The following is a 15,305-nucleotide window of genomic DNA, read 5'->3' on the forward strand; positions in this document are numbered from 1 at the left end:
TGCCATGATCATATTGAATGATGGAGCAGACTTGTTGGGCAGTCTGGTCTACTCTTATTTCAAATTCATAAGATTCAACTATAGCTAACGGTCTGCAAGGAGGGATATTATCAAATGTTTCTTGAAAGCCCATAAATATGACATCTGTAGACATTGATTCCGCTGCAGGGGACCGGTTTAGCCCTCTTGGCTAGACCACTGGTTTGTGATGAAAAGCAAAGCCAGCAGCGCGGGTTCAATTCCCGTGCCAGCTGAGGTTATTCAGAGCTGAGGTTCTGCCTTCTCAACCTTGCCCCTCGCCTGAGGTGTGGTGATCCTCGGGTGAAACCACCACCAGCCAGCTCTATGGTCGGTCATCTGGGACTATGACGACTTTACCTTTAATTCCCCCGTCCACTACATTAGTCACCTCTTCAGAAAGTACAACTAAGTCCGCCAGGCATCGCCTCAATTTATAAATCCATGTTGATGCTCCCTGCACAGCTGAAAATGTCATTCTCCTTAAATACCATGGGCTGGATTTTAGGTCTTTTGTTGGAGTGAGGGAGGCAGGATGGAAACTGGTACACTCTCTCCTGTCCCCACCATCCGAGTTCATCCAGTTAAGCATTAGATGGCCAATTACTGTCAGTTTAATGGGAAGGAGGCCAATTAGAGATGCACAGCAGGACTCAATGCCCAATCGAGATTATGATCTGGGACGTCTGATGGCAAAGGGAGATTGTCGCGAATAGAAAGTTGGTCACGGTTGCAAATTTAAAGGCCCTTTGCTCTATGTCTCTATTTTTTATCAGTAGGCACTGCCACCTTCACCAGAAGAATTGGAGGCTTCATTAAGCCATGGTCCACATGACAAGCCTTCCATCTCTGCTCCCTCATTGTACCTGTTGTAAAACACTCCCAAACTTCTTCATGGCCGATACATGAAAAATAGAGCAGGTTATGAAAAATTTCAAGTGATTGGGTCGCTAACAAGCACTGTTTGCTGATTTGCAGATGTAAAAGTCAGCCCTATGTCCCAACAATTTATATTGGGTAATTGGTCAACCACTCCTTGTTTCCTTATTTCATAGGTCATCATAGATCACAGAATCCTTACAGTGCAGAAGGAGGTCATTCAGCCCATCGAGGCTGCCCTGACCCCGTGAAAGAGCACCCCACCCGGGCCCACTTCCCCATTACCCTGCCTAACCTTTTGGACACTAAGGGACAATTTAGAATATCCAATCTATCTAGCCTGCACATCTTTGGACTGTGGGAGAAAACGGGAGCACCCGGAGGAAACCCATGCAGATACTGGGAGAAAGTGCAAATTCCACGTCGTCACTTGAGATTGGAATTGACCCCGCGTTCCTGGCGCTGTGAGGCAGCAATGCCACCATTCTTAAAAAAGTGCACTGACGTAATTTTCCACTCTACAGGGACTTTGGAAGATTATAATTAGGACATCTGCAATATGCTCACCTCGTTCCTTTAAAACTCAGATGGAAACCAGAGAGTTGTCACTCTCTAGTGTCATTATTTTATTTATTATTTTGCTTGTTAATTTTGAAGAGCTCTGTCTGTGATTGGGTATTAGTTTCTTGGGATGTGCTGCTGTTGACCTTTCCCTGTACTGTAAATAATGGGTTACGTAATTATTCAACGTGTCCACCATTTCCTAATTTTCATTGGCAATATCGCCTGTTTCCGTTTTCAAGGGTACCACTTGCTCTTGACCACAATCTTTATTTTCCAAAAATAACTTTTACATTTTGTTTGTTTTGACATTCCTTGTAAGTTTATTTCCATACTCCGGTTTTGTAGCCATTACTAATCTGTTCTTATCCTCTTTTTTTGAGGAAACATTTTATTGAGGCATTTATAATTTTAACTTCTTAACATATTAACATTCTAAATAACAGAACGGTCTGACACACGCAAAAACCCCAAAGTAACGTACCCAGCTTCCCCCTGCCCTAACTCCTAGCTAACCATATATTAGATTCCTTCCTTGCCCTTATTCTCCACTTCCTTTCTCTCTCTCTCTCTCTCTCTCTCTCTCTCTCTCTCTCTCTCTCTCTCTCTTTCCCCCCCCCCTTCTGCTGACGGTCAGTTTTCCTTAAAGAAGTCAATGAATGGCTGCCACCTCCGAGCGAACCCCTGTATTGAACCCCTTAAGGCGAACTTAATCTTCATGACATCTGCAAATCCCTGCCAAAATCCCCTCAGCTTTGGACATGCCCAAAACATATGTACATGATTTGCCGGACTTCCCCTGCACCTTCCACACCTGTCCTTCACCATCTCAAAAAACCTATTCATCCGGGCCCCAGTCATATGAACCCTGTGGACCACTTTGAACTGGATCAGGCTAAGCCTGGCACACGAGGAGGATGCATTGATTAATTTCAGGGCCTTCTCCCATAGACCGTCTTCCCACTTCCTCTTCACCTCCCCAAATGTGACCCCTTCCCACTCCATCAATTCCTTATATATTTCTGAGACCCTCCCCTCCCCAACTCCTGCTTTTGACATCACCTTATCCTGTAGTCCCCTCAGAGAGAGGCGAGGGAAACTTGGAACCTGCCTCCAGACAAAGTCCCATACCTGCAAAATCCATTCCCACCTGGTAACTCAAACTCCTCCTCCAGGCTCGGGAAACCCTCCTCAATGAGGAGATCCCCAAATCTCTCAATCCCTGCCCGCTACCACCTCCTAAAGCCCCCCCCCCACCCGGAGCGAACCGGTGATTTTCATACATCGGTGACCACCAGTCTCATATGCTGCCTCCATTGCCCCCACACTCTCAGGGCTGCCGCTACCACTGGGCTTGTGGAGTACCAAGCCGGCGAGAACGGCAGGGGTGCCGTTGACATAGCCTCCAGACTGTGCCCTTGCAATATGCCGCCTCTACCAGCTCCCACACCAGTCCTTCCCCACTAACCACTTCCTAACCATCGAAATATTAGCCGCCCAGTAGTAATTAATAAAGTTCGGAAGGGTCAAACCTCCCTCCTTGCGGCCCCGTACAAGAAGGACTCTCTTCACCCTCGGGGCTTTCCCAGCCCATATAAACCCTGAGTTCGCTGCGTTCATTTTCCTAAAAAAAGCCTTGGGGATAAAGATTGGGAGACACTGAAACACAAACAGCAATCTCGGGAGGACTGTCATTTTCACAGTCTGTACCCTCCCCGCCAATGACAGCAGGAGCACATCCCACCTCTGGAAGTCCCCTTTCATTTACTCAATCACCCTGCCCAAATTTAATTTATGAAGCTGACCCCAGTCCCTTGCCATCTGAATCCCCAGATACCTAAAATTCCTTCCCACCACTTTGAACGGCATCTCCCTCAGTCTACTCTCCTGCCCCCTTGCCTGGATCACGAAGACCTCGCTCTTGCTCACATTTAGTTTGTAGCCTGCGAACCGGCCAAATTCCTCCAGTATTCCCATAATTCCTGCAGTCCCCACCAACGAGTCTGTTATATACAGGAGCAAATTGTCCGCATAGAGCTAGACCCTATGCTCCTCCCCACCTCTCACTATCCCCCCGCCAAATGTTCAATGCCCTCGGGCGCCATTGCCAAAGGCTCTATGGCCAGGGCAAACAGTAGTGGGGAGAGTGAACACCCCTGCCGTGCCCCCTGCACAGACTAAAATACTCTGACCAGACCAGGTTGGTCCTTACCTTCGCCACTGGTGCCTGATATAGCAACCGGACCCAATCCACGAATCACTGCGTGAATCTGAACCTTCCCAGGACATCCCACAGGTACCTCCATTCCACCTGAGCAAAGGCCTTCTCTGCATCCACCAACTCCACCTCGCGTCCCTCTGCGGGCATTATTATTACATTTAGGAGCCGTCTAATATTGGACGCCGGGTGTCATCCCTTCACAAATCCCACTGTTTTTATCCTCTTTACTGTTCTCTAGCGCTCCCATTGTTTACGTTCTATGGCACTTTTGTATTTTGCTGTAATGTAGGGAAATTTAAGTGATAATGTGAGTTTGTTGGTTTAGCAGGTTTCCAAACAAATAAATTCTGAAACAACCAAGCCCTGAAGTTAATACAGGTTTTCCACTTTCATTTTACGACTGCAGCTGGGTTAGAAGTAGGTTTTGTTATTGAAAATCAAATATGTTTATTTAAACAGATTTTCCATTCCTGGTTTTGTATCCAAGGAATAAAATGTCAAGCAAAATTAAGATGAATATTAGTCTAATGTCCAAATAAGGTGGTAATATCTCTAAAATGTGTCAGGATCTTTTTAAAGGGGAACATCACTCAAGGAGACATGAGGAAAAGTATTTTTAATGTCAAGAACTCTCTGTCGCACACTCTCTCTTGCTTGTTTGCTCTCTAGCTGGCACACTCTGACTGAGGTGTGTGCTTGGGCATGTACTCTCTTAAACTCGCTTTCCTGCTTGCCCTTGCACGCACCCTCACACTCCCTTGCACTTGCTCTCCCTCGATGTGTGCCCACCCCACAAGGCACAAAGATTTTTTAAATAAGATGGTAACCAGTAAAAGTCTGAATGAATCCTACAAAGACAGGTTACACGGGAAAAGAATCGCCAGAGCAATGTATTTGGTGAGTTTATTCATAGAATTTACAGTGCAGAAGGCGGCCATTCAGCCCATCGAGTCTGCACTGGCTCTTGGAAAGAGCACCCTACCCAAGCCAACTCCCCCACCCCATCCCCATAGCCCAGTAACCCCACCCAACACTAAAGGCAATTTTGGACAGTAAGGGCAATTTAGCATAGCCACTGTGGGAGGAAACCGGAGCACCCGGAGGAAACCCACGCACGCACGGGGAGAACGTGCAGACTCCACACAGACAGTGACCCAAGCCGGGAATCGAACCTGGGACCCTGGAGCTGTGAAGCAATTGTGATAACCACTATGCTACCGTGCACGCCCTTTTATGTGCAACTACTTACTAGTCGTCTGAGCCATTAGCGGCATGTTTCTTGCACCTGCCCTCACTTCACTATTCAAACCTAGATCAAAAGCTTTATACAAGAAAAGTTACATTTCTGACTGTAGAACCAACGGTTCATTTGAGCTTTAAATATGTTTGTATGGCAGTTGAAAATAATCCAGACAATTCCTAAAATGCTCATATAACCCCACTTTTATATCCTGCATTTATGTCCCACTTTCTCTCTTAAAGCATGATTCTCCAACCATGTTCCCTTTCAATTTACTGCTTGGAATAAAACTATGCAAATCTTTATATATTTGCAGGGATACCTTCACTTGAGGATAAAAAGGGCTACTATATAATTCGTGCACATGACAAACTGAGCCTATAATTTATCAATCTTATTTACCACAAATTTACATGCATGGTAACTTTATTACTTTTTTTTTACTTATTCTGAAACCACCTGAAAACCAAAATCTTACTATTTCCTCCTGCTTTGTTCCTATTTAATATGGAATTTTTCCCTTCTCATTCTCTGCCTACTATTCAACTTTACGCATTTTATTCGTCTCTTCTACTTCTGTATGCTGGTGCCCATACCCCAGAAAATTTAGTTTACATCGTCCCCAACCATCAGTGAGCCTTCCCGCAAGTCCTTGGGCCCCAGTCCTATTGAGATGCAGTCGCTCCCTTTTGAACAGGTGCTTTCTAGAAAATATTTTAATCTTCATTTTATTTTGTTCCATGTTTGGGTCTTTTCAGGTGGAGGAAAGAATGTGAAGAAGAACGTATTCAAAGGATGGTGCAAGAAGAAGCTGTAAAGTTTTTATGGAACCAGGTAACTACTCTTTGTGTTTGTGGTCTAATGAGTTGCTTATCTCAGAAGTAGGTTGGGTCTATTCCCATTACCAAGTATGTGTTTTTCAAAATTGACAATTGTAGGCTAAGGGCTATGCCATGTTGTACATCACACGAAAGTTGTCAAGAATAGGAAAGGGAGTTCATAGTAGCAATAATCAAAGTAGTATCAACAAAATAGGAAAAATTTAGACTTATCCAGTAAAATAAACGTCGCCACAGTCCCAGAGGACCATAGGCTGCTCTCCTCTTTGGGAGATTGAGAAGGGGGGCCTTCATGAATAACCCCGGCTGGTACAGAAATCAGTTGGTTGGACAGCTGGTTCGTGATGCAGAGCAATGCCAACAGTGCAGGTTCAATTCCCGTACCAGCTGAGGTTATTCATGAAGGCCCCGCCTTCTCAACCTAAGGTCTTCTTAGCCTAAGGTGTGGTGACCCTCAGGTTAAATCACCACCAGTCAGCTCCCAAACAGGAGTACAACCTATGGTCCTTTGGGACTGTGGTGACATTTACTTATTCAGTATTAATGCTTCATTGAGAAAGGACCTATGCAGTACTGAAGCTTGAGAGATCTTAAAATAAAATGTAATTATTTTCTCTGAACACCGAAGAGGCGCATAAAGCAACAATAGAAATATATCACTATCGATGCATATAGAGCAGAGGAACCAAAATGGTTGTGTAAGTTTTTTAACGTAATTATTAACGTAAATAGTACCCAATTATTTTTTTCCAACTAAGGGGCAATTTAGCATGGCCAATCCACCTAACCTGCACATTTTTTGGGGGTTATGGGGGTGAAACCCATGCAAACACTGGGAGAATGTGCAAACTACACACAGAACGTGACCCAGAGCCAGGATCGAAACTGGGACCTCGGCACCGTGAGGCATCAGGGCTATCCCGCTGCGCCACCGTGCTGCCCTATGGTTGTGTAAGTTAACTGTGCTTTAGCAGCCAACTGTTTGGCTCAGTAGTTATAGTTTATACCCCTCAGAGGCGTATATGTGTAGAGAGCTTTGGGCTCTCTCTCGCTCTGTCACTCACCCTTTCCATATTTTCCATTTTAAATTACATTGAAACGTCCTATGCCAGATGCTGACGATGGGAAAGCCCAAAAGAAAGCTGCCAAAAGTTTACCCACAGTATCCATTACACCTACAAATGTTGCTGTGACAGTATTCAATCGAAGCCACATAATATTAGCTGCAAAAACAATGATTGTCAAATAGTATGTTCATTTCATAGTTTAAAAAAATGTTTCAGCCTACGTTCAATTGCAATATCTCACTGCCAATTTGCTGTGGAACAGCCTATGTTTTTGAGCCAACAGTCATGCTGATATAAGAAAATATATCATTGATTAAAATTAAATATTGTGGGACGTAACTTTTGAACTTTGCAAATCAGATTTAGGATGTACTCCAAAAATATGCTGGGAAATCCCTCTTGAAAGCTCAACAGTCAGGGTTTGCATGGCTGTTGTCCAGAAGTGTAACCTTCCTTTGGGCAATTGTCCAGCACGGGGAACCATCTGAAAATGTGATTTAAATCTCAAACTTTGAATGGTTCTGGTTGTGCTACACAAATAGTTACCCAGAATAACTTTGAAGAATTAAAACACCTTCTAATTCCTAGATAGCCATTGTAAAGACCCAGTCTGGCTCCTGCACAGGACTCCACCCACATTCTCCTCCATCACCCTGACTTCACGAGGGGACTCCTCCCTCACCCCCGATACAAGCTAGTGGTGTAAAAAAAAAGGTGGGCGTGTCATCCTTCAATCCGACTCTGCTGGACTGCGACGCTGGGCATGAGGGTCAGATGTGCTGCTTGGATCTCACCTTTTGGAAGGCTGAGCGAAACAGGCACGGACAAAATTTCATGAAATCTGACGCTGATTGCCAGTCCGAGGATGTCAAAGGGCCCAATGTGTTTCTATAATTTATTGCTTCCTACACCTCTCACACTTCCACCCAACCCAGCTCACCAAGTTTTTTGCATTGTAAAAATGACTCTCTGCCCCTTACTGTTCAGTCAATTCAGCATAATGGGGCCCTGTTGATCTGGTCTAAGCACCTCTCCAAACTAAACTTCAGCATGTTGTCATGAGAATGTCACTTTAAGAAATGTCTATCTGCTCTTGTTACTGCAGTGATGTCAGTGTGGGAGGAGCTGAGCTCTGGCTCTGCTTTTTAGTTTCACTTTACGAAAAGCTTGGGTGTGTCTGCGTTTTTTTGGTTTCCTTTTCAGTGTTGGAGCCGAAGCCAGACAAAGCAGGTGTACTGCTGTTCTCTCTGCCATGAAAAGACTATCTTTTGATCATTTGGTGAATTCAGAATTATAAATGTTCTCAGTAGTGAATGTAAACCTGATGTGCTTCTGTTAAAAGATGTTTCTTTTATCTTCTGGATGTTGTTTGGGAAGTTATTAAGGATTGATTAGTGTTGTATTCTTTGGGGTTGTATTTGAATTAATCGTTGCTAAGATGGTCACTATGTTTTAAAAAGATTAACTTGAGTTCATAGAATAAACATTGTTTTGCTTTAAAAATATACTTTTCCATTTCTGCTGTACCACACCTGTAGAGTGGGCCGTGTGCTCCCCTTACCACAATCTATTAAAAGTTGTGGGTCAGGTGAACTCCATGATACACTTTGGGGTTCTCTAAACCCTGGCCCATAACAATGTTAACTCAGAGCCTGACAAGTTGGCATTCGTAATCCCCTTCACTTGATAGTCAATTCTGAATCCCCTTTTCTGCTGGTAAAAGATTAAATATTTTATTTGCCAATTAGTTTATATTTCCCAATTGGTCTTTTACTCATCTACTGTTAGATGTTTACACAATGTACTTTTATGCAAGGAAGGGGGGGTTGTAATTACTATGTGACAAGTTGACATTGAAATTTTCCATTATTAAAGCAAACAAAAAAACATTATAAAAATAAGCAATAAGTGCATGACTTTAAAATGGGGTCTGAATTGTATCCACATGCTCTGATCCAATTATTCTCCAGCCTCGAGCATTATTTCACCTGAAAACTACACTTGATTGTTGACTCCCATGTGCAATGCCACAAGAGTTCAACTAGTGCAGTAAAAATTTTAGATGTCCCTGTAAAGGATACTTTACAAGGTATTTGTCTCTCTGCAGCCACTTCTTTGGCCTTTATGGTCCCGATTGGCCATATTAATGTAGGATCTCTTGCTTCTCATTCAATTGTTTTGACCCTTGAATCACATTCACCAGTTGCCATATTCCATCTGAAGTCCTCAGACATACGTTACCACTGAAAAGGGCCACGTCTGTTAACACGCTCTCACACTGCGGACAAAATGGTAGTGATTGCACAGAATCTCCAGAGATTCCCCCTCCAACCCTTTTTAAGGGTCTAGTGGACTCTGACAACACTGAAATAACAGCATTAAGTCTTTACCAATCCATTGGTCTTCCTGTCCAATTGTATTACACACAAAGTAACACTGTGAATCAGCGCACTGGTTAGAGCTAGGTTTGTAAATGTTAACATCTGGCCTGAACTCAGCCACTCGTTCTTTGGTGTTCACATTCAACCCATGAGAAGTGAATACAAATGAATATTAAGAGCACAAAATATATGTATGCATTTCACCCTATGGACCTCAATAAGATATTTAGATGCAATGTTTTTTATTTTTATTTTTTTCCTTTTTAATGCAGGTTCAGAGCCTCCAGGAATGGCAGATGTGCATGACCCAGAAGCAAAATGTAGTATTGCACCCTGATGCAAAAGAATGCATTCTCCCACAGCATATGTTTATTAATTCATCCGAATGCACACCAGAGTCATTTCTCTTGAACAATCACCTAAGCCCCACCTCCAGGCAAGATACTCACTTGGAATGTTCAGTGCAAGAATTTCCTGATTCTGGCTTTCAGTCTTCAGACGTCACCCACAATTGTCTCAAAGCTTCCCTGAATTCTCTTCCGAGTTCATCAGGGAGCGCGAGCACAGTTGTAGAAGTATCCCGTGAAATTGTGAACAAAGATTACGAGTGCCTAACAAAGAAACTTGAGGAGCCAGAAGCCCTAGATTCCAGCCCCACACAATGCAATAAAGAAAACTGCAAAAGTGAACAGGACAGCAGCCTTATACTGCAGTATCTCAATTCAGTAAGGCAGTTGGATGCTGCAGAGGATGATGAGAATTTTCGCCAGAGGACAGAATGCAGTAGCAGCAATGATGTTTCCCTCTTTGGTGCTTCAGTGGAATTGTCTGGAGATAGCAGTACCAGGATTCCAGAAGCCCGCTGTCAAGCAGAAGAATGTGTCATTGAAACTGACATTGTCGCCTCTATAGACATGCAAGGAAAAAAACATGAGGCTGTCCCTGAGGCACTGTTAAATAAATAGTTAACTGTAATTGGTTATGGGTTAAGAACAGTGCTAATAAGCTCACAATATTTTTGTCAATATGCATACTTGCGTGAAAGCAAAATGTTAAACCCTAAATGTGTTTTGAATGGTGCAAAAATATCACAATTAAAAATAAAATGCCATTATGATCATTAAACAATATACACTTTTCAAAAGCTCTTTAAAGATTCCATTTAAATGTAATGCTAGCAATTACTACTGTATTTAATTTTTATCATCAGCATTCCATCTAGCAATCATTTGCAGACTCGTGTCTAATAAGGTTTTCCTCTCTGGACTTTGAGAGCCATATCCTGGTTCACAATCTGCATGTGTGTCTCCACATCTCCTCTCAGCATGATGGATGGCATGATTGAGATGATCAACTTTTTGTGTGAAGTATGATAGGTGTGAAATTGTATCCCACCCTGGCAAAGCATATTGAAGTAGCAATCTTGAATGTCATCAGTTTGCCATCTTGTTCTCTAATCACAGCTTTTGTTGGTGAAAACATTCCTCACTATTGCAACAATCAGTTATTTCTGCGAATGAGGTGATGCTCTTGTCCGACTGATTGAGCACAACTCCACCAAATAGGATTATACTCGAGTAGTTTTGATAGATGTGAACTACCATAATTTCACAAATATTCTAACTTTCCCTACGACAAACATTGAGTGTCACAAGGATTCTAAAAGGTAACCAATAGCTGAGATCTGCTTTGGTAGCCAGTAGGACGTTTTGTTTTAAATGTGAAACCAAAATCAGTTCCTTTGTGTGTCTGTGGGCAGCAGGTGAAGATGAAACCAAACTCACTGTGATGTCTTCCACTGTCAAAAAACATACCAGACTATTGTTATCTAGAACCTGTGAAATGGAATCTGCTGTCAACAGAGGTGGGGAAATGAATTTACTGGAGAACTTCTTTTGTGAAATTATGGTAGAAAGAAAAGCAAAACGGCCTGCTTATGCCCATCACTATTATATCCTGTTATGTGTAGTCACATGCTTAGGAACAATTCCTTTCGAGCTTCACTATAAATTTTGATGTGTAGCATGGAATAAGCTACAAATCTGACCTCCTAATAGGTCTATTTGCTATTGAACTTAGATATAAGAATTAGAACTGAAGAAAACATTACTAACACTGGCAAGATTGCATCCTTTATTTGAATGATTTACAGTTTCCTTTTCTGTAAAGAAAATAAATATATATGTTTACATTATTAGGGCTATTGATAAAGTGCATGAAACATGTATCCTTGACATTTCCTGACGGAAATGAACGTTTATTGAAAGTTAAGGCAAATAACTAAGCACTAAAATATGCATGTAAATCTTACTCAGAAATGTTTTATTTTCCAACCAAATTCATTTTCCAATGGCAGTTTAAAGAACTGAAATAATATCCTAAATATAAAGTGACCAGTAACTTTAGCTTAACCAATTTGTAGTGGCAACTCTTGCGTTCTATCAAGCCAATGCAAAATTCATTTTTATTTTGTGTTGGTTCAAGGAAGCATATCTCTTCAGAAGTGTGAATCTAAACTCTGGGAACCCAAGTATTTTCTGCGCTAATATAAGAATTGATAACCATATGGGAAAAGAGTTGGAATGAAGAGTGTTATGTCACTAAGAATTCCAAATCTTTCACATGAAAGTTCCATTGTGTTATTACTTTTGCCTGGAGGGATTTGATATCTGGGTCTAATTTGCATATTCCTGAAACAAAACAAATATACGGTCCTCAGATTTGTGCATACTGCAGTGAAATGTGCCGCAGTACCCACTAAACACATATGTAATAAATGAATTCCAATTGTCTCTTCATCATTGTAAAATTAAAAACTAACTACCAGATTGCTTTCTGCCTTTTTCAAATTTTACCTAAAGAAATGCCTTTAATATTTCATATGTACAATACATTGTTTTATTGTTGTGGGTACTTGAAATGCAATAATTCGAATGGTTTTTTTAATTGATCATATTACCATTTATCTTTCTAAGTTATTCACTATCAGCTGTACAATAATACACTTTTTTTGTTAGATAATATATTTTTTAATGAATTAACTTTACTAATTTAACCTGATTCAACTGCTTTACTAATCTTTTTTGGGACATGAATTCTTCTCAATACTGTCAACTGGAATCACATTTGTCTTAAATAAAATCAAATAACAAAGCCTATGATCAAGAATCCAAAATCTTGAGCTGATAAAATTCACAAGCAATTTATGAATTTATAAAATAATCTTTATACACTGCTCCCAGAATTATATTTGTAGCATGAGTCTATGTCGATCTATCATATATATGACTATCAGCTGTGTAACACTACCATCGCCCCAAGAATTCTCAGGTCATTTGTTATGTGGTAGAAATAAAATTGCAAATGCTGAAAGTTGAAATTAAAATGCAAGTTACATTAGATGGAAAGAAAAAATGAGTTACGGTTTTGTGATGATTGATGTCGACACAAAACATTAGCTTTTATCAAATTCATCACCATCCACAATGGCACATTTTTTGTTTCTCCCATGATTTTTTTAAAAATTCAACTTAAATTGCAGTGAGTGGATCCTGTGCCAGACTTGTATGTTATGAATTTACCTATTCATGCTGATAACCTGGTATAATTTTGGTGTGAGCTCAAATGTGCAGACCAAAACCAAAATGATTTTGTGGATGAAAGTTAATTAATTTGAAGTATCTAGTTGGAACTTTGTCCCTGGTATCTAATGCCACACTGTCGGTAAAGACTAAAAAAACTTCTCTATCAGAATTGGAGTTTGTAGCACTGTAAGCAATTTCAATGCTGTTTTCAACAGTTGATCTAAAACTGCTTTAGCAATTATCAGAACGTTAGAGATTTAAAGATTTTGGTTTTATATAATGTTTTAACTTTGAAAATCACAATTTGTTTCCGTTTGATATGCTGATGTGAAAAGTCTTTCGAGAAAAGTGCCTGGTATTGCAATTTCCTTTTCTTTATAATCATATAATTATGTGCTTTCTTAATGAATTTCAATTCAAATAAGCTTCTAGTTTGGCGAGGTTTTTAAACAAATGCTTTTGCTCCAGGAAGTTACTGACTTGTGTCTCCTCGTAGTGCCACTTGGGAAGGTGGGTCAATTGTGGCTACATATGAAGCTTCAGGAGAGATATCAAAGATGCTGGGGCATATTTACCAGACCACTGCCCCCAAGAAATGCCAACATCCTGGCATAAAGATGAAAAATGTGATAGAGACTTGGTTGACTCTCTGCCCCTTTGTTGGTCCAAGGAATTCACAAACAGGCAGAGCAGGGTCTGCACCTTCAATAGGTACAAGCAGGAACAAGTATTTGTTCCCAGACCTCTTAAATCTGTTTCTTCCTATGACCAACATATTCACTTCAATGAGATACTCAGAAGCTGATGGGCGGTCTTGTGCCAGATCTCTCCCAAACCATTGCATTCTCCATTCTCTAGTGGGAGTGCCACCAGAGTGTCAGTTGATGCTTAGGTCCCCAGTGTTACTCTTGTTTCTATTCCAATATCTGGGAACATGCCGATGTAAGAGTGCGGTCCTGCCAAAATAATCATCTGGCCCACCAAATTTAGTTGCAGCTCAACTTGGACAGGGACAGCACATTTCTCATCCAAAAACGTGTCCTGAAAAATTGGCTCCACTATTTATTTGTTCAAGTATAATCTATTATTTCTGTATTTGAAGGGAAAGAGTCTGGTTTACTGTTTACATTGTATTTATTTGAATACATTTTTGTACTTTTTTGTATTATACTTTAATACTTATTAAAATGAATTTTCAGGCATCTTTTTGAGTAAAGTTTTGTGAACTTTTATAATTTCCCTTTTAATTGGTTTTCATCCATTTTGTAGTCTCCTGAATCCCACTTTAAAATCAATAGATCAAAGTGTTGCCAGGATTTTAAGAATTGTTGCCCATTTGAACATGAAAATAGCAATGTATTTCATTACAGCCTTTAACTTTCTGTTAAATAGCCAGCCACTGTGTTTCAGCATCCTTTGACCTGATATTGAAGTGGTGTTGGAATTTACTGAGTTTTACTGGTGTTGGAATTTACTGAGTTTGTACAAAGCTGAGGCAATACATCACCATATCTGACACCATAGGCATGATCTACTGGCCATGCTGTGCCCAAAAAGCGTGTGCCGTGGAGCAACATGGTCAGTAAATGTCGGGAGATTCCATCCCGGGATTTATCCGGCTCGCCGAGCTTTGAGGGATCTAACGCAATCTCCCAAGACTTCGCAATGTGAAGCCCACCCATTGTGGGCGGAATCACGTTTTGGCAAATCTGCATATTAGAGTGAGACAGCTAGTGTCAATTTAATATGTAGTTCCCTGAGGTAACCAAGGCATTGGGATCTATCCCTTTCGCCTTGGAAATCTTGGGCGAGCACTGTTCAGTACTGGGACCAGGTTCTGGGCTGCTGAGGGAGAGAGGAGGCCAGAAAAATGTCTAAAGGCGCAACAGTGGCCTGACAGTTGTGCTGCTGGCTATGGGAGGTGGGGGGTCTGCCAGGGCCCGGCGTGAGTAGCGGGGGGGGGGGGGGGGGGGGGGCGACCAGGAGACGGGCACTGAGTCTGGGATTTTTAGGCACAGACCACCATTGATGTGACCCGCAAGGCAGCCACCTGGCTGTGCACTCCACTGACTGCCCACTGTGGCGTGTAAATGTGCAGAGTGCCAACCCCGTGGATCCCAGGCCCCAACTGACCCATCAATGGGATGGGCATGGTCCAGCACAACCAGTGGCCTACCAGATGCTGACACTCAGTGCATGCATGCGAGGCACTGCCCCATTGCAGGGGAAGAGCAGAGTGTGGTGATCTTTGTAAGGGATTTCCAGGATGGAAGGTGTAGTGATTACAAAGATACATAAAGCTCTATTTGAAGAACAAAACTAATTTTATTAACACTACTAAATTTGAGTTTGACATTTATTCTGGATAGCAAACATATGTCTAAGAATTAAACTACACTCACTAACACTATCTCTATCTAATAATTATAGCTTAAATATCTTAACTAACTCTGCAACACACTATGAATCTTCTCTTCGTCAGCTCCAGTCTAAATTCCTCCCCTGAGCTTAAGAG

At 41.6% G+C, this 15,305-nt stretch overlaps 1 protein-coding gene across 1 annotated transcript in view; it reads left to right on the forward strand.

Moving 5' to 3' along the window:
• cep97 (centrosomal protein 97) overlaps positions 1 to 13,993 on the forward strand; it is a 91,068-nt gene extending 77,075 nt beyond the window's left edge. The window contains exons 11-12 of the mRNA XM_038802275.1: positions 5,678 to 5,753; positions 9,479 to 13,993. Of these exons, the coding sequence (XP_038658203.1) occupies positions 5,678 to 5,753; positions 9,479 to 10,171 (769 nt within the window). The 3' untranslated portion in view covers positions 10,172 to 13,993. The remainder of the gene's footprint in view (positions 1 to 5,677; positions 5,754 to 9,478) is intronic.
• Positions 13,994 to 15,305: the final 1,312 nt, after the last annotated feature.

This window comes from Scyliorhinus canicula, chromosome 7, assembly GCF_902713615.1.
Source record: "Scyliorhinus canicula chromosome 7, sScyCan1.1, whole genome shotgun sequence".
Taxonomy (NCBI): domain Eukaryota; kingdom Metazoa; phylum Chordata; class Chondrichthyes; order Carcharhiniformes; family Scyliorhinidae; genus Scyliorhinus; species Scyliorhinus canicula.